Source organism: Cervus elaphus, chromosome 3 (genome assembly GCF_910594005.1).
Source record: "Cervus elaphus chromosome 3, mCerEla1.1, whole genome shotgun sequence".
NCBI lineage: Eukaryota > Metazoa > Chordata > Mammalia > Artiodactyla > Cervidae > Cervus > Cervus elaphus.
Genome location: NC_057817.1, coordinates 2,783,722 through 2,810,906, shown reverse-complemented (window position 1 = coordinate 2,810,906; position 27,185 = coordinate 2,783,722). Strand labels below are relative to the sequence as shown.

At 41.7% G+C, this 27,185-nt stretch overlaps 2 protein-coding genes across 2 annotated transcripts in view; one reads left to right on the top strand and one right to left on the bottom strand.

Moving 5' to 3' along the window:
• The window catches only part of LGR5 (leucine rich repeat containing G protein-coupled receptor 5), a 127,399-nt gene extending 124,462 nt beyond the window's left edge, over positions 1-2,937 (bottom strand). Inside the window, exon 1 of the mRNA XM_043879392.1 lies at positions 2,591-2,937. Coding sequence (XP_043735327.1) covers positions 2,591-2,802 — 212 coding nt within the window. The 5' untranslated portion in view covers positions 2,803-2,937. The remainder of the gene's footprint in view (positions 1-2,590) is intronic.
• Positions 2,458-27,185, top strand: part of TSPAN8 (tetraspanin 8) — a 278,796-nt gene continuing 254,068 nt past the window's right edge. Inside the window, exons 1-2 of the mRNA XM_043879403.1 lie at positions 2,458-2,592; positions 4,423-4,478. The gene's annotated coding sequence lies outside the window, so the exon portion shown is untranslated. The remainder of the gene's footprint in view (positions 2,593-4,422; positions 4,479-27,185) is intronic.

The window sequence follows — 27,185 nt, the reverse complement described above, 5'->3', positions numbered from 1 at the left end:
TTTTGCACACAGCAACTTTCTCACCAAAGCGTCATTACCACTGGGCCCCCCTTGGAGCCGGGCTATAGCTTCATGTTCCTCTTCAAGAGCAAAAAGAAGTTATCTCTTAATATAACCAGTAAAACACAAGCTTACTTATTCAGACGTGAATAAATAAAGACTTCTCTTTCAGGGTGTGAGTGCACAAGCGGAGGAGAAGCGGTCACTTCGTTCTAGGTGTGACCAAAAGAGGGCACCGTCTGCCCCTCACGGCAGCAGAGCTCCCGAGACTGTCAAACAGCCCCAAACCCAAACCCCTCGGCCACGAAGGCAGAGCCTCCGGGGGACTCTGGCGTTCTGTCTCAGATAAGGAGACCAGATTCTAAAATTGCTCATTATGGACAACATCAGTCTGGTTATTTACTTCAGGGTTGATTTCTACATGTAGCCCTCACATTCCCTGAAAAGTTAACCATTAGATGCAAGCATCTGATATTCACTGTGACACTTTTCACAGACACGTTGGGTTTTAATATTATACAGAACACTGAGAAATTTCACTTTAGGCCAGATATAGGCTGTCATCAAACAGCACAAGAAAAAGCTGACAATTAAGTTCCTAATGGTATCTTAACTCTGAGGGATTATCTATAATGATAGCCAGATAGGAAACAGTGGCAGTCAGATCTCCCCAGCACATGGAGGAAGCAGTTAAATGCATTTGAGGTATGTGGGAAATGATTGGAAACAGTATTTTATGCCAAATTTTAGTAACAGAAGCCTAACAAATGAGTGAGAGGAAAAAAAAAAGTCCTTACATTTATTTTCTGTATGCTTAAAGAGTTTTCTAACAACTGTATGTCTTACATAGTTAAGAGTTTGGGGGGACTGCACACCTCCCTTGTATATAACCAATGTCTTCAGGGTGACCGGCGAGAGCAGTTCTAGGCTCTTGAATGCAATTGCCAGCCACTAGCAGAAACGCACCATGCAGAAGAATACATGATTTTTGAAACACTAAACTTAGCAGTTAAATCCAGAGACTGGAGGTAAGTAGTACAGACAGCTTTGTAGTAGAGAGAGCTGTTTAGGAGGAGGAAATGTGAGTTCTTAAGAGAATGATCACTTAGGGGAGTGGATTTCCATTGCTGTGAAAATATCACTGCATCATGCAATACCTGAAGGGAAACCTTGTGGGGAAACAGATTAATTCTATAATCTTTTCAGATAAGGAAAGCAGCCAAAATAGTTTTATGGTAGGTGAGGAGGGGAACTGCCATCTACTAATACTAAAATCTAGCAGGATAATCCCTCCCTTTCAACACAAAATCAAAGCAAGTAAAAAAGAATTTTTTTTCTTCCTCACTCTGTCTCTAGAAAAAGAATCACTATCTAGTGTAAAGCGTTGTGCAAGCCTCTTCATGTTTCTTCCCTCCAGAAAACAACTAAACAGAGGAAAGACCGAGTTCACAAACATTCCAGTTTGCTCCTGCCAAGGCACATCAGAGAAGCCGAAACTGGGACTGCCAGGGTTTGGGGTGGGTTCACCGGCGTGCCTGGAGTTAAAACCCAGACGTGTAGCCTTGCGGTCGCAAGTGCCTCCTTTCCCGAGTGGTCCCAACCCCTGGTCTCTCTGCCCGAAGGAAGCGAGCCTCAGATAGGGAGATGGACAGTTGTTGTCTCGGTTCCCAAGAATCGGGGTCCCCTTGGGTCACCTCATCCACCCAGCCACCTGTTACCCTCCAGGCCTGGATTTTCCGGAGACAAAATTAAGCAACGAGCCGCTGCCTCGTCTCCGCAACTGGGGCTTTGGAGGCTGTGATGGAGGGGGGAGACGGGGCGGTAGGATCCCCGAGGGATGACAGAGAGCTTCAAGTCTCCACTTGGGTGCGGGCGCCGCTGTTTACCCTCTCCGCCGCCTTAAGCTCACTTCCCTTTCCTCCCCTGGAGGAGGAGATGGTTAAAGATTACATAGTGGCCGCGGGCACTTCAAAGGGCGGCTCGGCAGCCAAAGGTAAAGATAACGTTCTGGCAGCTAGTGGTTGCCACATTTTAATCACTTCATTAAAAAAAAGGAGGGGGGGGCTAGAAAGAACAGAACAGAACAACAGAACAGAAAAAGGTTACATTACGCGACCGCGCAAGGGATGAAGAGTAAGTTCCTTCGGAGCTGGACACGTTGGAGTTCTCCTTTGGGGAAACTTTTTCCAGTCCATCTCTTCGCGGAACGTGACGGGACAAGGAGGCGGAGGTTGGGGCAGGGACCAATTGGGCAGCCTACCCTAGGGTTCCAGGTTCAGGGGCACAGATGTCCACACTGCAGACAAATTGCCTGCACTCGCAGGAATTCGCGCGGCGACCTGCCTAGACTGGGCCGCAAAGCTGCAGCGCACCAGCGCTTTCCCCGGGGTTGCACTCGGAGCCGCCGTTTCTCTGCGGGTCCCAGGAAGTGTGGGCGCGCTGCTCCAAGACACGTGCGTTTCCCAGGGGCCCAAACACGCCTGACCAAGACGCCCCTGGCAACCTCGTCCGCCCCCTCCAGAGCGCGCGGAGGGCCAGCCTGCCTCCCTCCCTCCGCCCGCTTCCCGAAGCAGAGCCGGGGCGCACTTACAGGTAGGAGGTGAAGACACTGAGGTTGGAGGGCAGCTCTGAAAGCCCCAGGTCGGAGCAGTCCACCCTGAGCAGCATCCTGCCGTCCGGCTCGCACTGACAGCGCGCGGGGCACCCCCGCAGCAGCATGCCGGGTCTGGGCGAGCCGCCCGCGGCCGCCAGCTGCAGCAGGACGGGCAAGGACAGGAGAACGCCGACCGAGGAGGTGTCCATGGTGCCCGGGCAGCGGGACCGCGGCGGCGAGTGGGGAGGGTCGGCCGGGCTGCAGACCGTGGCGCGCCAGGAGCAGCTCGGCGGGCTTCTGCGGCTCCGCGGGCGCGGGCAGCGCGGGGCCGCCGAGGAGAAGCGCCGCGGGGCCCGGCCGGGTCCCTGCCGCCACGCGGGGTCCAGGAGCGGCTGCAGCCGCTGCAGGGGCCGGGCGGTGAGCGCTGCTGCTGCCGGCGGCCTGCTTGGCGCGGAGCAGCATCTCCGCTCGCACGCCCCTGTTTTAAAGCGCTCCAGCCCGAATCGCGCGCCCGGTGACGTCAGCGCAGCCCGGCCGCCCGCGGCCCCCGCCCGGCCCCGCCGCCCTCCCCCGACCCCCTCCTCCCTCCCCGGCCCCGCGGCGGGAGGCGGCTGGCGGCGCGAGGTGCAGCCGAGTTCTCGGCGCCCCGGCTCTGCCTGCCCGGCGCGGACCCCGGCGCTCCGCACCGCGTGAGGGGCGCGGGACCCCGCTCCCCGCCCCGCCCCCGGCTGCCTCCGTTCTCTCCCGCGGCTGGGCCGCCCGGAGCCGAGAGCCGAAAGGGACCTGCTTCAGACGGGTACAGACGGACACGCAGGGGCCGAAGGATGCTGCACGCTTCCCCAAAGCCCACTTCCGAGAATGCAGGGGCTACATGGAGCACCTAAGGGGGAAAAAGAAAAAAAAAAAAATCCAATCCAGAAAAATAGTCACACTAGCAGGGTAAGGAGGAAAGCGTCCCCAGGCAAAAGATGGGTGACCTTTTGGATCCTTACCTCAGGCCGCCGGATCTGGCTCGCTTTTTGCCCTAAAATCGAAACGCTGGGCTAATCGCTAAATAAATACAGCTCGTGAGCAAGCACTCCAGTGTTGTCTAACCCATGGGGTTAGATGTCCAAGTGACTTTAAAAAAAGTGATTTAGGATCCTCTGGAAGTCACCTTTAGTGAAGCAATGCGGGACAGATGTTTGCTTTTGTTCGGCTGCCTTTTCATCCTAAAAGTGTCCCAGGGTTTTCTAAATAAGTGCAGTCCCACCCAGATGTGAGAACCATTTTTAGTGCAAATTGCGAGCTCTCATACTCTTCAAAAGCGACCTGCAGTGAACCTGCAGGAGAAAGGAGGACAAGGACGCAGGGCGTTCCTGGGAGAAGGCCTCGGTGCAGAGCCCGACGTCTGCAGACCCCAGTGAGTAGCTGAAAAAAGTTACGGCCCAAGCCTGCCACTTCAACTCACAAAAATGCACAGTTTTCACTCTGGGCACAATGCCTGCTTGTTTCATGAAGGTGGAGAACGCTTATGGCTTTTAAGGCCACTCAGCCTTCTTCCACTTAGTCCATCCTGCTGAGTTTCCCATATAAACTTCTGAATTTTACAGCTGGATAGATTTTTGTCGTTGTGTCTATTTCCTTTCCTTTGTTTAAGTAGTGGTCCGCAAACCTGGCTGACGTCCTATATTAAAAACGTGGCTGACGTCTATATATTAAAAAAATATATAGATTCCTGGACCTAAATCAGTGTTCCGAACATGCTCTTTTCTATTCTGAGTTCCTGGATTGGATGGAAGGAGAGAGTGGCTAAGCTTTATATATACCCCATCTTCTTCATTTTGCAGATAAAGATATTGCAGCCCAGAGATTTGGGAACATCTGACAGTGGCTGCTGAAAACTGTGAGTGAACCCCGGATTCTGGATATCAGTGCAGGGCCTACTTCTTTCCTGGTCCTTCACCTGTCTCTTTGCACATCACGTCCAGTACCGTACCTCTGCTTATTTATTTTTGTTAATTTTTAATTTTATATTGGAGTATAGCCAATTAACAATGCTGTGATAGATCTTCTTTATCCATTCTGCCTTTGCTAATTTTTTTTATTCTTGCTTCTCCTAGCCATTCCTTCCACATTTATAGAGCATCTACTAATTACTCATTTTCTTTCCCTTTAAAAAAACTTAGCCCCAGATTACTTATTTTGTAAGAAAGCAATTCCAGACTTACTCTTTCTTTAAACCCTTCTGTAACCATAGTTTATATTAGTCATCAAGAAACAAATCTTTATAGAACAGCTACAGGTGTGATACAGCAGTGGCCCAGTTACCGCTCTTCCATGGAGCTTACAGTCTAAGGAAGATCACAGACTCTGCACAGAAATTCTAGGAATCTCATTGAAAGTGTATGTTCTAAATATCACACAACTGAGCCCTAAAATTTTCTTGAATGCATATGTGTCTTGCTTTCCCAACTTTATTGTGATAGCTTTGGAGACAGGGACTAGGCCACTTGTCTTTACGTGGAGAACTCCTACAGTGGACTCATGTTTGTGGAAACTTAACTGATTTTTACGGACTGACTGATTTATCAACACAGGTATCCAAATATGATCGTGTCCACCATCTTACTAAGGGCTTTTGTCAATAGTTTCTGTGACTTCAGGGTTCCAAAAAGAGTATAGCACTTTGGTCATCGAATGAATCAGGTAGAACTAGATTTGAATCTAGATTCTGACAGTTTTAGGTGTATGACCGGAAGCAACAGAATGAGCCTGTATAAGTCTCTGTAAAAAAGGATTGTTATTCACCTACATAGTGCTAAACATGGAAATGTCTGAAACTTGGCCTGGAGTAGAGTGAATTTCCCACCTGCGTTTGTGCCTTTCCTATTCTCTTCAGGGATTGAAGCTTGTTAACCAATTTGTGTAAAGCAGAGGGATTCCTGACTCAGTTACAAGGGGGAAAGACAGCTATGCTGGATGAAGCCAGGTGTAATGAATATTTTTTCTTTTTTTCCACATGCCCAACATTTCTCCTCTTTCTTTTTGGTTAATGCATGCCACACTTTTCTTTTGGGAAACACTTCCCAAACCTTAGGTGACTCTGGTAGAACTGTCGATCATATGTCCCAGTTTCCTGACCCGGGGGTAAGTATATGACCCCAGCAGAGCAGTCTGAATCCATCTGAGGGCTTGTCACGAACCCTGGGGTGAGAGGCTCTTTTCCAGCCTCATGAGTTCAGGACAAGGAAGCCTGGAGCTCAAGGGAGCTGTCATTCTGCCTTGTGGAGAGAGCTCATCACAAAGTGAGCATCAGCTTTAGTGAGGAGAGAAGCAAAATCCTAAGGTCCTCTTTTAAATGTCTGATTTAAAAGCTGTTGCTACACCATCGCCTCCCAATTGGGTGAACCAGTCAATTTTATTTTGTCTTGTTGGTTAAGGTAATGAGTAAGGACTTTTTTGTGATCACTTGCAATCAGAGATGCTTAGTAAAAACGTAAAAGTCCAGGAAGCATGAATACTTGAGTGTGACCTGATGAAATTCAAGGTCTTGCAGACCTTAAAACGTATGAGTTGAAAATAAGAATAGTTCTTCTAATGGTAATTTTGTTGTCTGAATACACATATGTTAATTACGTTACCTTAGCTAATAAAATGAAAATACAGCAAAGCAGATTCCTGTGTACTACAAAGAAAAAAGAAAGTTCTAGTAGGGCCTCTGAGTAGTAGTTTCTAGTAGTGGACAGGAATACTGGAGTGGGTTGCCATGCGCTTCTCCAGGGGATCTTCCCTACCCTGGGATCAAATTCAAACTCGCGTCTCTTACATCTCCTGCAGTGGTGGGTGGATTCGTTACTGCTAACACCACCTGGGAAGGCCCCGTACCCTTTCCCCAATCCCTTGGAAATTCTAAACATACAGAGACTTAAGCTGCATAGAATCTTAGACTTGTTATTGTCTTATTGAGAAAAAAATTCACACATTTTGGTAAAGAAAACAATGATAGTCTTTTTGGACTGTCCCTGGAACCAGTTGGAGCAAAGAATGGTATGTTTTTATGTGAACAGTAGGGACAAATATATATTCAACTTTTCCCCCTTAAAAAACATATATATTTCTAGTTTCTCTCAACAACCAGTTACATGCATGCATAGTGGTGATACATCAGAGGAGAACAGCTCCACCCCTTACACGTAATAATGTTAGTGGGATAAAGTAGAGCCGTATGGTGTTTTGTCTGGGTGAGATGTTTGTATTATTCATGATTTTGGAAGGTATCTGACTGTTAATCAGTTGGTGTGTAATGGGAATATCTCAGGCCAGGACTGTAATCCCTTTGTGCCTCTTAGACTAAGTTCCTAAAGTCAGTTCTGGTAAAGTACAGTCTGGTACATGTTTCTGGGCTTGCTAAACGGATGATTTCCTAATTCTTTAATCTTTGATAAAAGTCCACAACTAAAAACATTCGTGTACACCACATGAATTACTAATAAGCTTAGTTGAAGCATGCCAGGATAATTTAAGTTAACAGGTAAGTCAATATTTCTTTTACAAGTATAGTGAAATTGTGTTTACACAACTGGTGGGCTATTACAGACTTATTTAACTTGTTTGAAAGAGTATAAAGCCCATTATTTGTCCTGCTCATTTTACATTCATGATATAATCAGGCTTATGCTGAGTTTCTTCACTTCCTTTTACCAACAAAGTCTAATTAATTGAGAAAGGAGGGGGATTTAAGAATAAAGATCTATTTTCTTTCAGAATTATTTATTTAGCAAGAAAGCATTCATTCAGCTAACTCATTACTTTGAAGCAGCCTATTATATAATATCAATCGGATCTGTCTTTGATATTATCCAACATAAAGGAAACCTTTAAATATATCCACATGTTTACAACATGCTAAAAGAAAGGACAGTGGTACCTGATATTATAATTCTGTAGCTCATTTTGATTTCCTTGTTTTATTTCGAGTGTGACAGTGGACATAATCTGCTGGTGGGCCACCTAGTTTCTGGAAACATGTGTCCAAACTCACATGCAAACCAGGAGGAGGTTTTCTTTTCAAACTAAGAATAAGATTAGTGAGGAAAAAAGAATAAAACACAATTAAATGATTTTCTTGTTTATTCCTATGCTTTTCAAATTCTGCCGAATATCCCCTTAGTATATAGACAAACTCTTCCTTATACCCATTGTGATGTCTCTTTTCATGATTTCTTTAGAACTACACTTTTAGAAATTTTAACCATCTGTCATGTCCACATGCTCAGACAGAGCCTGCACCTTGCTTCAAATGATGAGAGCCTGGCAGGTTCCCATTGGCAGAGGTGCCTCTCCCAAGGCCTCTTGCAAGAGTATATTCAGATCCTGGTCTCTCAACTGCAATTCTGAGACCCAGTGAGCTCTGAAAAAGGAAAGGTTTTCTGAAACAAATTTCATAGCATAGTGTGAATGGAACGGATGTGAATTTGTTTATATTCTTTTTCTCCTTTTCATGTTATTATTTGCTCAGTTTGCTGCAGAAATGTTGATGTGGTTGATTGCAGGCTGCTTCCTCAGACTCGAGTGGGAGTTTATGTAATACATGGGGCCATTGTTCTAAATATTTTAGACAATGTATGGGCTATTATTCTCAAATTTAAAATCACCCCGTATTCTGCATTTACCGCATCTGTGACCTTGAGATTTTTGGCAAAGGGATTATACAGCTATAAATCATCAATAAACTTTGCAATAGTCATCTCATAAATGGTTTTTAGAAGAAAGGCATTGGATGAGGCAAGGGTAGGAAGTTCCATTGCAAGTAAAACCCAAAGTGAAGTGGTCAGCTCAGGTGAGTGAGCACTTGCTGCTGGACACATCCCCCTTTGCAGAGTATGGAGCACAGCTTCCTGTCTCTTCCTCTGGGTACACATCTATCTGTAGAGTAGCTAGTAGAGACCATTATATTAGGAGCTTGCTGTCTCTCAAACACTAGAGAATTGATAACAATTGGGAAACACATTTCGGGAAAGAAAAACCAGAGGTGTTGAACAGATAGTAATAGTAAAAGTAAGAAGAAGGAATTGTTCAGCTCACTTAGAAGAACAAATTTATGGGTTTTATTTCACGGACGTGCAAAATTTATAAAGGAAAGCAAACAAATACAGAGCACGCTATTTCCCCAAATGCTTTATTTTGATAAGTCTAGTGCATTTTAATTGAGTACACATAGTAGCATTTCACTGCTGTTACAGTCTCGTAAAGCAGGGCAAACTATATTGCACAAACTCTGTGGCTCAAGTCAATGAGTCATAATAAAGCATTGCCCAGATTGCTGCAATTAAAATTTACAGAAACTTTTTGTTGAGTGTTGTTAGGTTTGTGGATTAATAAAAGAGCCTGTTAATTTTAATTTTTCTTTAACAAGGACTAAGATTTTGGTTGTAAGTTTCGTTGACTTTCTCCTTTTGCATAAATTTTAGATTGTACTTGGCAGAAAAATAATCTCGTTGCAGCTTAAAAAATGCATTAATATACTAAATACATTTTCTAAGAGGTGATCCCTGTCCTTTTCTTACCATCTCTCACTCTCCTTCATTCACATTCTTTCTGTTTTTTCCTACTCCCATCTTCTCTAACCTCGCGTCAGGATCGCTGGGAGAGGGTGGGATGGTGTAAAGGTCATTGGCTAGGTCACCAATGAGAAGGGCAGCATGACATAGCATCACAGCACAGGTTTTGAGTTCTCACAGTCCAGGGTTCAGATCTCTGCTCTGTCATTTACAAGTTGTGGGGTTTGGAGCAACTTCACCTGTGAGGCCTAGTTTTTTCATCTGCAAGATGAGGACGGTTGTACCATGTCTGCAGAGCTTGCTAGAAAATGAGACCTGATGTATTACAGGGCCTTCCATGCAGTAAACACTTAATATATGGTAATAATAAGGAGTTTTCCATTCTTTTCTTGAAGTTTTTCTTGAGAAAATTTGTTCAACTCTATGGAGCTAGGAGGATTGAAACAGGCAGATAGACTTTTCACTTTTTTCTTTTGCTAATGACATGGTACTTTGAACATTTACTGTGGTTTCACAGGAAAGTAGAGAGTTTCACAAAATTTTGAGATTACCTTGGTTAGGGACATTTGCTAGTGAAACAGTCCGAGTTACATTTATTAGGCCTCAGTTTCTAGTTTTAATAAATCCTCAATTCCCAGTTTTAATTGTAGCTGTTGTTCAGTTGCTAAGTAGTGCCCAACTCTTTGCGACCCCGTGAACTGCAGCGCACCAGGCTTCCCTGTCCTTCACTATCTCCCATGGTTCGCTCAAACTCATGTCCGTTGAGTTGGTGGTGCTATCCAACCATCTCAACCTCTGCCACCCCCTTCTCTTCCTGCCCTCAATCTTTCCCAGCATCAGGGTCTTTTCCAATGAGTTGGTCCTTCTCATCAGGTGGCCAAAGTATTGGAGCTTCAGCTTCAGCATCAGTCGTTCCAATGAATATTCAGGGTTAATCTTCTTTAGTATTGACTGGTTTGATCTCCTTGTAGTCCAAGGAACTCTCAAGAGTCTTCTCCAGCACCACAGTTCAAAAACATCAATTCTTCAGGACTCGGCCTTCCTTATGATGCAACTCTCTCATCGGTACATGACTACTGGAAAATTATTAGTGTTAATTAGAATGTATTTATCTGCAGACATCTACTGAACATTCAGTAGATGCCAAGCACTGAAAACATGGGGATAAATGCATATGGTGCCTGCTTTCAAGTAATTCACCACTGAGTTGAGAAGACAGACATGGAAAACAGATAAGTAAAATGCAGGATAATAAAAGGGATAAAAAAAAATGCTGTTAGGGTAAAAAGGAGGGAGGAACTAACTCTGCCTCACAGAAAGCCTTCATAGAAAAGGTGATGTTTGAAGCAAGTTCTTGAAGGTTCAGCAGGAGTTTGTTGGGGAAGAAGAGTGAAAGGCCATCCCTGGGAGTTTGATGAGGACAAAAGGGGATTCTTAGGTGGTGATTAGCCTGGTTCTCGTTTAGGGTGAAGATGTGTAGGCTTGGGAAACTGGCAGAAAGAGAAGCTGGAAAGACACAGTAAGACAGAGAGATTGTGGAAAAGGCGTGATGTGCCATCTTATGATGCTTGGGCTTGATTCTGGGTACAGGAGGGGACCAGGGCATCTTTAGGCAGGGGAAGGATGCTGTCACATTTTGCCTTTGGAAGGAGAGGGACTTTAAAGTCAGCTCCAGCACTGCAGGAGCAGGAGTCAGAAGCTACAGCTGATTTGAGTATTTGCAGATTTGAGCAAGAGGAGAGAGACACCACAGTCAGCCTGGAGCACTGGACATGGCAAAGCAGGTTCTCGAGATATCTCAGGGGCAGAATCGGCAGAACTTGGTGTCTGTGGTACCCAGAGGGAATGGGATGCTTGTGATGTCTTTGCTGCCTTTAGCCTCGGAGACTAGGTAGAAGATAATTATTTACCGAAAAATATTTTTACCGTTTTTGAGTCTTTGTGCCAAGCACTGTGCTAAGTGACTTAAATGCATCTCGTAAAATTTATTCCTCTCAACAACTAATAAGGTAAATATAAGGGTCCTCTTTTAAACAAATAAGAAAAGTGAGGCTCAGAGAAATTAAATAACTTTCCAAAATCTCTTTGCAAGTAAGTGACAAAGTTGAAATTGTATCTGTGGCCTATTGGACTCCAAAACTACACTTTTAAGCCCTGGAAGAGGATCAAGTTTTGAAAAGAAGATAGTAAATTTAGTTTTGGGGCATGTCAGGTTTGCAGTTGAGAAAAATTTTCAGAAGGGTGTTGACTATAACATGAACTTTTGCAGATTCAAATCTTTCTTGATGTAGAGTCTTTGATTTGAGCCATGAATTCATTCTTGATCACAGGCTTAATGCAACGGCCTCTGTGTTTGTGTTGTTCTGTTTCATTGACGGATCAGATGCAAGGCTCAAAAAGCCCCAGACTTAGGAGCTGTGATAATATCCTAATCAATTGTGATGGCAAATATTTTTGGCAAGTGATTTCAGAGGCTCTCTATTTTTTTTTTCATTTATTTTTATTAGTTTGAGGCTAATTACTTCACAACATTGCAGTGGGTTTTGTCTTACATTGACATGAATCAGCCATGGAGTTACATGTATGAGGCTGTCTATTCTACTTGAACCTTTCCCAGTCACATTACGGCTGAAAATTGATGCATTTTGAAGACATAGATGCCTTTTCCCTCTTCTGTGAATGCTACTATCCAGGCAATTTTTAAAAATTTCCTTTTGTAAACATTTTTCTTGATCCTTTTTGTCTTATCAGGCCATAATGTATTAGCCTAAAGCGTCTCTGGTGGCTCAGTGGTAGAGAATCTGCCTGCAATGCAGGAGACACAGGAGACGCGGGTTCAATCCCTGGCTCAGGAGGATCCCCTGGAGGACAGAATGGCAAGCTAGTCCAGTATTCTTGCTGGGAAAGTCCTGTGGACAGAGGAGCTTGAGGGGCTACAGTCCATAGGGTTGCAAAGTCAGACACAACTAAAGCAACTGAGCAAGAACAAGACATTCTATAAATGTTTTTCTGCTAGGTCAGTTACAAGAGGAATACAAAATAGTTGTAGAAATATTGAAAACAAACAATTATAGAACAAAATTAAAACCTGTCACTTGAAGACAAGAGCTGTTAACATTTTATCTATTTCATTTCAGTGTTCTAACTGCATATATATTTTTTTTACCAAATTGTGGTAGTTTTCCACTTATAATGGGAAAATATTATCCTCCATTAATACTATTTGTTAACAGTAGCTTTTTTTGTCTTCATGATAGTTAATTCTCTCCATCCCACAGGTGAGGAAATTGATACTCAAATAACTTGAAAAACTTCGGTAAGTATGACCCTGTTCAGTACGCACTTTTTGACCTCTCAATTTGGCAAGGAGAATTCAAGATTTAGACAAAGAACTATAATAGAATGCAGTGTGTGGGAAGGCTGTTAGAAGTTCAGAGGTGATAGGAGTTTGGAGGCAGGAGGGATTTGTCCTGCTATTCATAGAGTCAGGGAAGGCTTTATGGAGCAGACTGCATCTGAGATGGGTCTTAGAGGAAGAGTAGTAATTTGACGTTGGAAGAAGACATTCTAAAGCAGGGAACAGTATAAACAAAGGGATGGTGGCAGAAAATCTTAGCACCTATTTGGGAAATTGTGATTATTTCAATTTGCTTTACTTTTGGGCTTTAGAAAGTTCTTTGTGCAAAGCTATAAAATTGAAAGTTAGAAGAAGACTGAAGTTCAGATGCTTTGTAGATGGATGGGTAGGAAAGGAATTATGCCTTAGGAAGCTAACTTTAGCTTCAGTGTCTGGGGCCAACTGAAGGGAGAAGGTGGCAGAAAGACTACCCATTCAGTGTATACTTACTGGGCTCTATTACATGCTGGGTATTCCAGCTAGAAGAATACAACAGACCAAGTATCCAAGCTGATTGGTTGGGAGAAATGTGGTGCTATTAGAAAAATGAGCAGAGTTGGGAAAGAAGAGTCCAGATTTTTGTTTTTTGAGTTTGGGTGGCCCAGGACTTAACTGGGTATTCAGGTTGGTGCTTTAGAGAGGGAAGGACTGGATGCTCTTGTATTTGAGAATTCTAGGTGATGGAATGGTCATGGTTGATACTGATATTGAGAGGCGATGGATATCAGTTATGGTAATTGGTGAAATTGTGGAGGAAGTAGTGGTAGATAAATATCTTAAATTTACTGACTATCCATCGCACAATGTTCTAAGCATTTTACAAGCTTTATCTCATTTAATCCTCAAAACAACCCTTTGAGATAGATGCTGTTTGCTTCTCCACTTTGTAGATATCCCATATTACTTAGAGATGTGGGTTAAGTTCCAGATGACTGGAATAAAGCACGTCACACAAATTTTTTGGTTTCCCAGTATATAAAAATTATGTTTATACCATACTGTAGTCTATGAAGTGTGCAATAACATTATGTCTAAAAAGTTGATGTACATATCTTAATTAAAAAATACTTTTTTGCTGAAAGATGGTAACCATCATCTGAATCTTCAGTGATTCATAATCTTTTCTCTGGTGGAGGATCTTGCCTCAGTGTTGATGGCTTCTGACTGATCAGGATGGTTTTGCTGAAGGTTGGCATGGCCGTGGAAATTTCTTAAAATAAGACAACAGTGAAATATGAAGCATCAGTTATCTCCTCCTTTCATGAACAGTTTCTCTGTAGCATGTATTGTTGTTTGCTTATAGCATTTACCCACAAGTAAAACTTCTTTCAAAAACCGGGACGAATCCTTTCAGATCCTGCTGCTGCTTTGCCAACTAGATTTATGTAATATTCTAAATCCTGTGTTTAACAATCAAGTTCACCTTCTCAAATGGGCATGGTTGATACACCCAGAACAACTGCAACAGTAACATCAAAGATCTCTAATTAAAGATCACCATAACAAACATAACAATAATGAAAAAGTTTGAAATATTGCAAAAATTACCAAAATGTGACCCAGAGACGTGAAGTGAGCAAATGCTGTAGGAAAAACAGTGCTGACAGACTGGCTTGACAGAGCTGCCGCAAACCTTCAGTTGTAATAAAAAAAAAATGCAATAGCTGCAAAGTGTAATAAAACGAGATATGCCTGTGTAGATGGGGAAACTGGGTCTCAAGATCACACAACTGGCGAATGTTCCATCCGGGATTGACCTCTAGCAAGCTGATCTTGAGCCTATGCAGTCAGGCTCTCCTTCACCCCTGGCCTGGGAAGATTCCACGTGTTGTGGAGCAACTACGCACCACAGCTAGTGAAGCCTGCATGTCCCGGAGCTGGTGCTCTGCAACAAGAGAAGCCATCTCAGGGAGAAGCGCGCACCGCCCCTGGAGCGAAGCTGCCATTTGCTGCAAGTGGAGAGAAGCCTGCACACAGCAACGAAGACCCAGCGCATCCAAAAATAAATAAGTCTTAAAAAAAAAAAGAAAAAAGAAAAAGGGCGTTGAAAGCAAGCCCAGAGAGGCTGCCACCAGGAGACTGGGTGGGCATAGCGTCAAACACCGTAGGCACGTGTGTTGATGTCCTTGTGGGTATGAAACAGATGTCGGGGAAGCACTGAGGCTGCATTTCTGTGATCAGAAGCATTGTTTGGTTCAGTGGCTTAGCCAGAAAGAATATGCAGGAGAAATATGGTTATTGAGCAATTGCTACCTAGTTGGTTAATCATGGTCTATGTCTACACTTACATATTCGTAGTTTTCAACACTAAGGGTAATCACTTATCAATGGGAATTTGACATAACCTCGCTGTCTAATAATTTTGAATAGCTCGGGGGAATAACTCATTTGCGGGAGAGAAAAGTCTGACTCACATGCTTTTTGTTGAAGAGAAATATGTTTGCTAATTTAGAGTATGGACAAAACAGAAAGCTACAACTGGAATTGGGTTTAACAAAATTGCATTGAATTAAGCACATGCCTGAAGGAAGTTTACAAATAACTTATAATTATTATTTCAGTGGTTTTATGAGTATATTTGTAATTCCAAAACCACCTTCCTTAAGGCTATCTTCTTAATCTAATTCAATAAAAATTTATTGACTTCTATTACAGATTTAAGCTGTGCCAGGCACCAAGAGTGCTATAAAAGGGATATTTACTTATTTATTGAATAAATATTTACTGAGAAGTTACTGGGTCTGGCACTGTATTTGGTGCTGAGGTTAGAATGGTGAGTAAAGTGGAAACGATCCCTGACCTCCTGGAGCTTATGGTCTAGTGGGAATGACAGACATTGATTAAAAACAGACACACCACAAATAAAAAATTGTTTACAAACTGACCTGAGAGCCATGAATGATCTTTTTGGGAAACAGGATTTACCAATGAGAGAATAAGATAAAATGACAAGCAAAAATGAGCAACCTTGTCTAGAATGATTTTTATGCTATTAATTTATTTAGTACTCTCTCTTTTCATAGACAGATGAAGTAAACACTATTACAAACACTAATAACATTATTATCCTTCTCATTTAGGAGGACAGCTTTACTTTCATTCACCTTTTTCCTTTAGGCATTTTTTATCTCTATTTTTCCTTTGCTTGTAGAGCTGTATAATTGTGGTGGCTTGTTGGCTGCAGGTTCATTCATGCTAGTGGCAAACAAAAACAGTGGAGGAGGGAGTCATATTAGTAACGGCTTTAGCACCTCAATTTCGGGAGTGCTTTGAATGTTGCAAAACTGTGTATGTCATGGAGACGGGGCTATACTAAGGAGCTGAACTTCCCCAGATACTTACTGACGAAGACTTCAGTTGAAGTCTCTTAGAAGCAAGATCAGTGTTTTCTACAGTGTTAAAAAATGATTTGAGTGACTGTTTCATTGCCAAGTCCCCGTGGACAGTCAATTGGTGATCGACATTAATGTTGACTTCTAATGTTGGCTGGTGCTCTTTATTTGTCTACTTAAGAAACGTCAGAAGAGGTTGTGCTTTTCCATGAAACTCAAACCTGTGAGAATGTGCTTTTCATTTGATTTCCAAATGCTTTTCAACCTTCCCACTGAGCTCGTGTTCATAGCCCAGAACAGAACATGTGGCAAAAATCTGGCAAATCTTTTTCAGAGGAAGAGGTGTCTTAGTTACAAAAAAAGAAAAAGTGAATATCATGGAATTTGGAAATGGAGAAAAACTGAAAGAAGAGATCATTTTGAAAAGAAAGAAAAAGAACCTAGCTTATTGTCAGGTATAAATGGAAAATATAATATGATTTCTAAAATTAACTTGTCTTTCCTTAGAAACTATCATGATAGGCAACTTTATTCACTAAGTCATTTAAAATGTAAAGTTTTTGTTTATTTACATAATATGGGTAAGACAAAGGAAATTTTAAAAAAGTTATAAAAAGTCTATGGTGCCAAAGTATTAAAAAGAGTAGTTCTTTAAGTGGTAAATTTAGAATAGTAAAGGAAAACATTTACTGTAGTAATAATGTTTAGTTACTGTCTCTGACTGGTAGACCATCAGTCCCTTTGTCAATTGACAGGCTATTGCTCTAAGATGACTTTTTATAAGAATCAGGATTTCTTGACATTCTAGATGGTAGTAAAAAGCAAAACCAGACACTAAAACCCCTTTAGTGTGACTAACAAAAAAATTGTGAAGGAATTTCACATGTCTTGTGATTTCTTCTTCTGTGGGCTATTTCACTTAGGTTCTAGATTCTAAGATGAAGAAATGGATTGTTTTCATTTTATTAAAAACTCTTAGGAAAAAGGGGAATGGCTCTCTGACTTCTAATTTAAATTCTTGTGTACATTAACTATAATTCCCCAAAAGTGCTGTTTGGCAAAACACATATTATGTTGTTATGGCAAAGAGAAACAAGGACGGAAATTGTTAAAAGAAAAAGTGCAGCGTATTACCAAGATTTAAGTGCTGGTACGATGTGTAAACTAGACTTAGTAAGATGCTGTAAAAGGAGTGTGTTTGCCTGGTGGATCATATTTATCTATGTATGAATATACATATATGTGTATATATATACATGTATATACATGTATAAATTTATACACAGAGTATACACAAACAGAGGATGTTAAGGGGCCAACTATTATATGTGCTACATCATAGATTTTATTTCATAAACAAGCTTTTAAAAGTTAAAATTGATCAACTTAAATGCCAAAAGCCTTAAGACTTCAATTATATTTAGGAGGCTAATTTGCACATTCCATCCTTGACCTTGGAAAACCATCCCTTCATCATTTTCATGTATTCAATGAATAGTTATTGAGTGCTTGCTATGGCAAGATGGTGTTCTTGGTCCTGGAGGCACAGCAAACAAACGAAGTAGACACAGATTCTTGCAACTTACATCCCAGAGTGAGTTTACATTCTGGAGAAGCAGACAATGAGCAAATCGACATGTAGAGAATCAATATAAATAGACTGTGTGTGCATGCATGCTCAGTTGTGTCTGACTCTTTGTGACCCCATGGACTGTAGCCCTCCAGGCTCCTCTGTCCATGGAATTTTCCAGGCAAGAATACTGGAGTGGGTTGCCATTTCCTTCTCTAGGGGATTTTCCTGACCCAGGGGTCGAACCGGTTTCTCTTGCATCTCCTGCATTGGCAGGTGGACTCTTTACCAGCTGAGCCACCAGGGAAGCAAAAAGATATAGAATGTCAGGTGGTAATTTTCAAAAATAAGGCAGGAAGAGAGAAGTAGGGAGCGTAAGGGAAGGGAAGGTGAATCACAGTTTTAAGTAGAATGGCCAGGGGAGGGCTTACTGAGAGGGGCCATCTGGAGAAGACCTGAAGGAGATAGGAGAGTGGGTCATGCAGGCATCGGTACTTTCTGGGAAGGAGGACCTTTCTGGGAAGAAGAAACAGCATATGCAAGGCCTCTGAGTGGGCAGGGGCAGGCCCACCATGTCTGAGGGACAGAGAGGAGCCCAGTGTGGCTCAAGGGCCCTGAGGCAGAAGCAAGGCTACTGTAAGCTGAGTAGTGGTCTGGGCCAGGATACTTGCAGTGGAAGTGAGGACAAGTGGCTGGATTAGGGGTTGATGCTGGAGATGTTCTGAAGACAGAGCTGATAGGATCTGCTGACGGGTTAGATATGGGGTTTGTGAATTCAAGGTTTTTGACCTGAGCAACTGGAAGGATTGAAGTTGCCATTAACTGAGGTGGGGAACGCTGTGGGAAAGAAACGGTCTGGGGAAAGAAGAGAAGGTTGGAATTGGGCATGTTCCTTTTGAGAGCATATTGTATGTCTAAATGAAACATTGGGTTTGTAGTTGAATATATATTTCTGGCATTCAGGGAAGAATTCTAGACTGGACATTTAAAGCTGCTACTTGTCAGACCATCAGTTCAGTTCAGTTCAGTCGCTCAGTTGTGTCCGACCCTTTGCGATCCCATGAATCGCAGCACGCCGGGCCTCCCTGTCCATCACAAACCTCAGACCATAGGAGGCATTAAAAGCCACAAGATGTTTGGAGATAGATCATTAAGGGAGTGCATGCAGATAGAACAGGGAAGAGATCCAAAGACTGAGCTTGACATACTCTGAAACAACCTTACCAAAGCTCTACTATAGAGGTTGGGGTGCTGAAGCATTACCAGCAAAGGTTAGGAAAAAGAATGGCCAGCATGGGAGGAGGAAAATCAGGAGAAAACAGTGTTCTGGAGGTCACAGGAAGAAGATATTTCAAGTGGGAATGAGTGATCAACAGTGAATATGCTCCTAATAGATTTAAGATGCAGAGGGAGAATTTGTCTATTGGGTTTGGCATTGCTCAGATCATTTGTAAATCTTAGCAAGAGCAGGTTTGATGGAGTAAATAGGAACAGTCTACTTGGGCTGCATTCATTTATCCTATTTGAAACAGAAAAAGAAGTTATCTTATCTATGCAAGAATATCTGAGGTAAAACACTCAGAACTATTTTTTGTGCAAAAGACCTAAAACAGGCCTTCAGATATGGAGACAAAAAATAACAACTGACATTTATTCAGCACCTACTTGTGCCAGGTACTGTGCCAAAGTACTTTGGAGGAATGATTTTATCTGACTTTCACAATAAACCTATGAATTAGATGCTATTATCTCCATTTCATGAGTGAGGAAATTCAAGTTTGCCAAGTTTAAGGGACTTTCCTAAAGTCATGTAACAAGTAAGTGATAGAGCTCAGGTATTGGAAGTATTTTCATAATACCCTTAAGCTGACCAATGATTTTGTTTCTAAGTTGTATCTATTGCTTTTGGAAATTAATAGCCTCATTCTTTACAGACTATTTTTTTTCATTTTGTTTATTCCATTTATTTCATGTCTTTATTTTTCCAATATCTAGCACTTCTGTAATACTGAAAATTTATAACCAGTTGTTTTGATAATTGTTTGATTTTTTTCTTGATGCAGAGAATTACCCAAAACATTTCTATTTATTGAATTTGATTGATACGGTCAATCATGTTAAAATACTATTGAAAGCCTATATGGGAAAATAATCTATAAAAGAATGGATATATGTATAACTGATTCACTTTACTGTACATATGAAACACACAACATTGTAAATCAACTATACTCCCATAAAAATTAAAAATAAAATAAACCCAAAAATGTTATTGAAGAGAATGTAATTTTCTAGAATGATGCCCATTTTTTCTACAAATGTTTTATTTTGAGGAACTTGATTAAATTTTTGGAAATACACTCTTTTTTAAAATTGAAGGATAGCTATATACGATATTATATAAGTTACAGTTATACAGTATAGCGATTCACATTCTAAAGGTTATAGTCAACTTATTATCAAATATTTACTATATTCCCTGTGCTGTACAATATTCCCTTGTAGCTTATTATATACCCAGTAGTTTATATATTCTTAAAGTAATCGTATGGAAAGTAATTGAGCACTGAATTTGCTCATTTCATGTTTATGACCTCTCTGTGAGATGGATGTCATTATTATCTACATTTTATACTCAGGGAACCAGAGGTTTGGGGAAGTTGAGTAAATTGCTCAAAGAAACAACTTGTAAGTGGTGGAGTAAGGACTGACCCCACGTCCTCTGAAATTACATTCCATGCTCTTTCCACTACAACATGCATGTAAATTTAGTTAATTCCAAAGCTTGGCTTGAAATATTATATCTTTCCTCATCTGTGTAAAATTGATTACCCTCATTTGATGCACCATTGTAATTCTAACAGCTGGTGCAACAAGGGCTCGCGATTTTAGGAAGCACGTATACATGTTTAAATTAGACATGTTTTCTCTGGGAAATGTGAGCACATCGATTCTTCTCCTTTATTAAGACTGGCTCTACATCATTTCAGAGAGGGAAAAGCAGCTTTGCTCTTTGCTTGGGTGTGCTTTTTATAGTTGCCGATTCTCACTGAAGGTGTGGCTAGGATTGGTGTTGGCAGAGAACGAGGGTACAGATATTATGCCACGGATTCTGGAGCTTGCCATGAAATGGGCCCGAGGGTCTGCCATTGTTTTTCTAGAATGCCTCTTGCAACTTCCCACCAGCCCTGAATGTCACATTCCATTCACAACAAAATGGGTGGTTTCTTTCAACTAGCATGCATCACCTGCTTCTACTTTTGAGACTCTTTAATCAAGTTTCCACTCTATGACCAGAGTGGTCTAATAAAAATACAACTCTGACAACCCACTTGTGTGGTTACAATTCTTCAATGGCTCCCATTATATTTAAAGTAAAATACAACCTCCTTCCTATAGCCTCTTACATGGCCTGGCCCCTGCCCTCCTCTCTAACCTCTTCTAGCACCATGTTCCCTTTGCTCATTAGGCTCCAGTCCAGGCCTTCTTGAAGCTCCTCCAAGTCTTTTCCTGACTCAAGATGAACATGGTACCATTTCCTCTGTTTAGAACAGTCTTTCGTCATCAGTAGAAGTACTAGCTCCTGAGAGACCTCTGACCACCCAATCTAAATTAGACACTCCTGGTATCATTTTTCTAATTACCTTGTGCTTTTTCTTCAAAATACTTATTGTAATTTTGGATTAAATATTGCTTTTGTTGTTCAGTTGCTCAGTGGTGTCTAACTCTTTGCGACTCCATCGACTGCAGCACGCCAGGCTTCCCTGTCCTTCACCATCTTCAGGAGCTTCTCAAGCTCCTGCTCATTGAGTCGGTGATCCAGCCATCCAACCATCTCATCGTAAGTGATTGCCTTCTCCTCCTGCCTTCACATCTTTCCCAGCATCAGGGTCTTTTCCAATGAGTTGGCTGTTCACATCAGGTGGACAAAGTACTGGAGCTTCAGCTTTCGCATCAGTCCTTTCAATGAATATTCAGGGTTGATTTCCTTTAGTTTTATCTGGTTTGATCTCCTTGCAGTCCAAGGAACTCTTTAAGAGTCTTATCCGGCACCACAGTTCAAAAGCACCAATTCTTTGGCACTCAGCCTTCTTTACGGTCCAACTCTCACTGACTACTGGAAAAACCGTAGCTTTCACTATACAGACATTTGTTGGCAAAATATTACTTATATGTTTGTTTAATATTACCTTTACCCCCACCTGAACATAAGCCATGACAGTTTCTATACCTGCTTTTTCCCCATCACTGCCTGGCTAATAATAGATATTCAATAAAATTTCTGGAATAAATAAATGCCCTTTCAAAAGCTGTTTTTGTAGCCTAGAATACAATAAAAATAGCTAGTGTCTAATTTGCACTAATAAAACTCTAAGCACTGTGATAATGTTACAGATGACTAGATTCCAGGTCTGGAACAAAGACAAAATGTGCATGTAGGTAATGTGTGATGATGAAGAGATTTTATGAATATGATGCTAACTCTTTGTTCTGTTGTTCGATTTCATTGACTGCCTCGAAAGTAAATTACAGGGAAAGAAAACAGGTGTATTGGATCAAACATCACATTCTCTCCTATTATAATCTAGACATTTTTGTGTTATGAAGAAAACTATGTAATTGAAAAGCTGAGATGTGTAAAAGGATCAATGTGGGATTGTTTTAAAGAGGTGAATGTTCAACTTTTCACTCCTTTTGGTGGGGATAAATAGGGATCAAACTCAACTATCTTTAATTTTCTCTGAATTTGAAAATCTGTTCTCACAGTGATTTGTGAGTGGGAGTAGAGACTGGGTAAATCTATCGTTTGAGCTCCCCCTGCTGGTGGTGAGTGATGTTTTTAGCAGAAGACCGAAGGAGGAGTCCCTAGTAGCTCAGACTGTAAAGCATCCGCTGGCAATGCAGGAGACCCGGGTTCAGTCCCTGGGTCGAGAAGATCCCCTGGAGAAGGGATAGGCTACCCACTCCAGTATCCTTGCCTGGAAAATCCCATGGACAGGGGAGCCTGGTGGGCTATAGCCCATGGTGTCACAAAGAGTTGGACACGACTGATCGACTAACAGACAAGAGGAAGAGAGTGCAAGCGGAATTGCTGGGGATGGAATATCTTTCCCAGTGCCGCTACACTCCCTGTGGTACAGGTAGGAAGCACAAATGTTGAGATTTATATGCCATAAAGTTCACTTGCTTAAAATGTACAGTTCAGTAGTTTTTAGTACATTTACAGAGCTGCACACCCATCACCAGAATCTAATTATAGAACATTTTCATCACCCTCCAAATAAAACTTTGCTCATTAGCTATTATTCCTTATTCCTCACTCAACTCTCCCTTACGTTTAACACCTGACAATCGCTAACTAATCTTTCTGTCTCTGTCAACAATTTTGGGCATTTTCTTAATGGATGGGATCATACAATATGTAGTCTTTGGTGACTGCCTTATTTCACTTAGCATAGTGTTTTTGACATTCACCCACATTGTGGCACATACCAATATTTCATTGCTTTTTATTGGAAAATAGTATTCCATTTTGTAGACATACCACACTTCATTTAGCTATTCATTAATTGATGGACATTTGGGTTGTTATTTCTGCTTTGGGGCATATGAACCGTGCTGCTAGGAACATTAAATGTTAGTGTACGTGTCTTTGTGTGGACATGTACTTTCAGCTGTCTTGGCTATATACTTAAGGTAGAATCCTGGGTCATATCTGTTTAACATTTTGAGGAATTGTCAAATTGTTTTCCAAAATGGGTGTACCATTTTACTTTCTCACATACATGTGCTTTTGGACAGATTTGAAAAGTTTAATAAATGCCCTTTATCAATTACACACTCTTCTATTGTACTTATGTACTTTTACATTGTCCCCATTTGCTTTTTATTGTTGCCTCATCTATTTCTTCTTCTCCGTTAGTGCTGTGAAGGGTCTCTAGATTTCCCCCCCTGTAAAGGTGAGTGAGATAATGCTAAAGTTCTTGCTCAGTTCAGAAATATTAGGTCAAGATGAAAAACCCAAGTTTCCTCAGTGAAATTACTGTAAACCGTCTGGAGAAGCATATCGCCGTGGTTTAGAGTGTTGACTCTGGAGTCAGATCATCTGGGTTTAGATTTCTTTTTTTTTTTTTTTTTTGGGTTTAGATTTCTTTTGCAATATAGCTTTCTGTATGGTTGTGCTGGGTCCTCGTTGCTGCGCGGCGTTTCTCTCGTTTCAGGAGTGGGGGCTCCTCTCCGGTCGCGGGGCCTGCGCCTCTCATTGCGGCGGCTCCTTTCTCTGCGGAGCGGAGGTCCTGGGCCACAGGCTTCCGTGGTTGCGGCATGTGGGCTCGTCGCCCGGCTGTGTGTGGCATCCTCGCAGATCAAGGATCGAATTCGTGTCCCTGCATTGGTGGGCAGGTTCTTTACCACTGAATCACCAGGGAAGTCGCCAGGGTTTAGATTTTGGTCTTACCACTTTCTCATTGCATAACCTTGGGCAAAGATTTACTAATATTTTTCTAATTCTCACACATGAAATGGGGATACTAACAATAGAAATCTAATGGGATTGTTATGGAGGCCAAGTGAGAAGAAAATCCTTTGTAGGGCGCCCAGTACATTCATCAGGATCTCTCAGTAAATACTGGCTATTGTTGAGTTTACATTCTTCCTTGAACCTGGTGCTGGAACTACAAGTAGGTCTGTAGGTACAGAGATTGCTTCTGGAATGGGCACTTCATTAAATAGGGGCTCCTTTAGAAAGCAGGAAGAGAATAGGATAAACAATCAAGATGGCTGTTATTGTATCAATATCTACATCAGCAGAATCTTCAGTCTGTGTCTTTATCTTCAGAGGCAAAGTGCTCAACCATGGCACATATTTTGTGGCATTGAAGGGCTGAACAATAGTATGAAATAAAAATTTGCACTACTTATTAATAGAACTCCTCTAAAACTTGTTTTGGGGGGCCATCTACCATATTTAAAATTTTATAAAAGCAATGAGTCCTGTCTACATAAAATACTAAAATGTGTATATACCGCAAATTTGCATAAATTTTCAAGGTAGTTGCGTCCTGAGGCATTGAAAGCCATAGCAGTCCCTGTTAACTGTCAACACATTAGATATGAAAGATTATTTATATAGCTTCCTTTAGGCATAAGTTTCTGCATCTCAGAAAACTTGGAAAGATGCATGTAAATCACCATGCTTGCCCTATTAAAATGGTCAATCTGTTGTTTTCCTCTGTACTTTAAAAGAATTATATTAATGAAATTTAGAGAAAGATAGTATGAATCTCAAGTTCTTGGCACAAAAGAGATGAAGATGATACTCAGAGAAAAATACATGGTCTCCATGTATGTAAAGGTTTTTGAGCTTAACTGTGAGGATACTAGGCCTACGTTATGAGAGCCTTGAGCATTTTGCACATGGAAGTAAGAGAGGAGGATGGAGACGGTGATGCTTGTTCTCTGTGCTGGGAGGGACAGGGAGGCAGCACTGAGCCGAGCCCTCTGGTCCCTCCTGAGGTTTCCAGGAGCCTAGAAATCAGTCAGTAGCCCAAGATCTTCTCCTAGATCTTGTTGCTCTGTCAGATTCTTGGAGACTGTGAAGACAGAAGGGATGGAGAATGCCTAGTACTTTAGGGTTCATTCCTTGATGGCTGAGGAGTTCCAGTATAGGGTTGAGATTAGACACGGAATGAGGTGCTTTTTTCATCTTTACATAGATACTAATAGAGGAAGATGGTACCTCAATATTTTTCCTGTGTTTCACCCTCTTCTTAAACTACCATTCTATTACTTCCTCAGTTCTTTGCTTGCCTTTCTCCTGTCCAGTTCCCCTGCTTGCACCATTTAAGACTTACCCTTGCTACTCACCCTTACGAGCTCTCACTGGAGCCGATGTCTAATGTCTAGTCTTCAGCGATGTGGCCAAGGTTTTGCTCTTCACTCTTTTACCCATAAATCTAAGATAAAACTCTGAATTCTAAATCAAGAAGCTAAATCTCGAATATATGGGAGCTCATAGAAAAAGTTGTATAATCATTTATTAACTGGAATTTTTTACGGCTAAATATGTTACATTTGCTCTCAGGAAATTGAAAGTTATAAACTGCAATTCCAATCCACTACTGTGAATAAGATGATAACCAAAGGTTTTATTTTGTTTTTTATGAGGGCTCCTTGGACCTGTAATGCAAGAGACTTTTCAAAGTTTGGATCACCCTCAAAAAGAAAATGCCAAGTATGTTAAATTGTGCACTTAGTTCTCAATGCAGAGGAGTGAATCCGAGAGTCAATGAACTAACGCAATTTTTCAGAGTTCTAAAGAGCATTTGCAATTAAGACACTGTGCTTGCTGTGTATTGGCTGATTCTTTCTCCTGGAAAGCTTTGTTTTTCTGTGAAACTGAAAATCCTGCCATTGATCTGTACTCACAAAATCCTGTTGATTTAAACAGGACTCCGAGAGGTGGAACAACAGCAAAACCAAGAGACTCAATTTACTGAGCTTGGGTTACAGGAAACATATTTAATAGCAGACAGTTCCTGTTTTCATTGTTTTCCATCTAAGTTCCTACAAAATCAGATTGTCTTTAAATAGATGCCGCTGCCATTGGGACAAGGTTCAGTTTCACAGCCCTAAAGAAATAAAGAGTTTTGTAAAAATTCACTCTACCTTGGCTTCAGATATAATGGGCTTAGGTCAAGCCAAAAGGATCAAGATGAATATCACACTAAAACAGCGATAGAATAATGACACCAAAGATGTGAAACACATACTTTTTAAGACTTTTTAATGTAGCCGTCAATAACCAAAGAATGATTGCTGGTGGAAGTAAGAGAAAAGAGATTTCATTTAGAGCAACCTCATTTTGTGTTTTTTCTACAGGTTGGTTTTGAAGATTTCTAAGGAAAGAAAGGAGGGGAAGTAGTTTGAGAAAATTGTCACTTAATGATTGATTCCATTGTTCAGAAAGATTCTGAGTTTGGCAGGATTTCTGGAGTTTTGCCTTGAAAGAGATGAACTTTGACCAAGCTGTAATAATGCTAATTCTAAAGCTAATAATAATGATGATGTGCTAATATTTATTGAGAAAATACTATGTGTCACAGGTCCAAGCACTTTCTCTATGATCTCAGTTAATACAATAACAGTTCATAATGTTTGGATTAATGGTCTATCCTGGATGAATGAATAGTACAATAGTTAAGGGAAGGTACAGTGTTTTGGGCTTCCCTGGTGGCTCAGATGGTAAAGAATCTGCCTGCAATGCAAGAGACCTGGGTTTGATCCCTGGGTTGGGAAGATCCCCCGGAGAAGAGAATGGCTACCCACTCCAGTTTCCATGGACAGAGGAGCCTGGCAGGCTACAGTCCACGGGGTTGCAAAGAGTCACAACGCGACTGAGCAAGTAACAATTCACATAGGGTTTTAGTTCTTCTCCTCTCATGAGCTAAGTGACCTCGAGAAAGTTATCTCTGAGTCTTGATTTCTTTATCTGTAAAATGGCACCATAAGGCCTACCTCATTAGTTTTCAGAAGGATTAAAGAATGCAGGGCAGCAGTGAAGACAGTCTGCCCTACAATTTGAATACAGTGAGCTCCATGGGATGTGGACCGGAGCACTGGGAGCAGCTGGTGGGAGGGTTTTCTGCTCTCCCAAGACCTGGGGATGCAGGGCTTCTGGAGGAGCTGCCCTCCAAGTGGAGCCCTGGGTTATGGACAGAAATGTCAGGAGAAGGCGAGGGAAGGGTGTGCT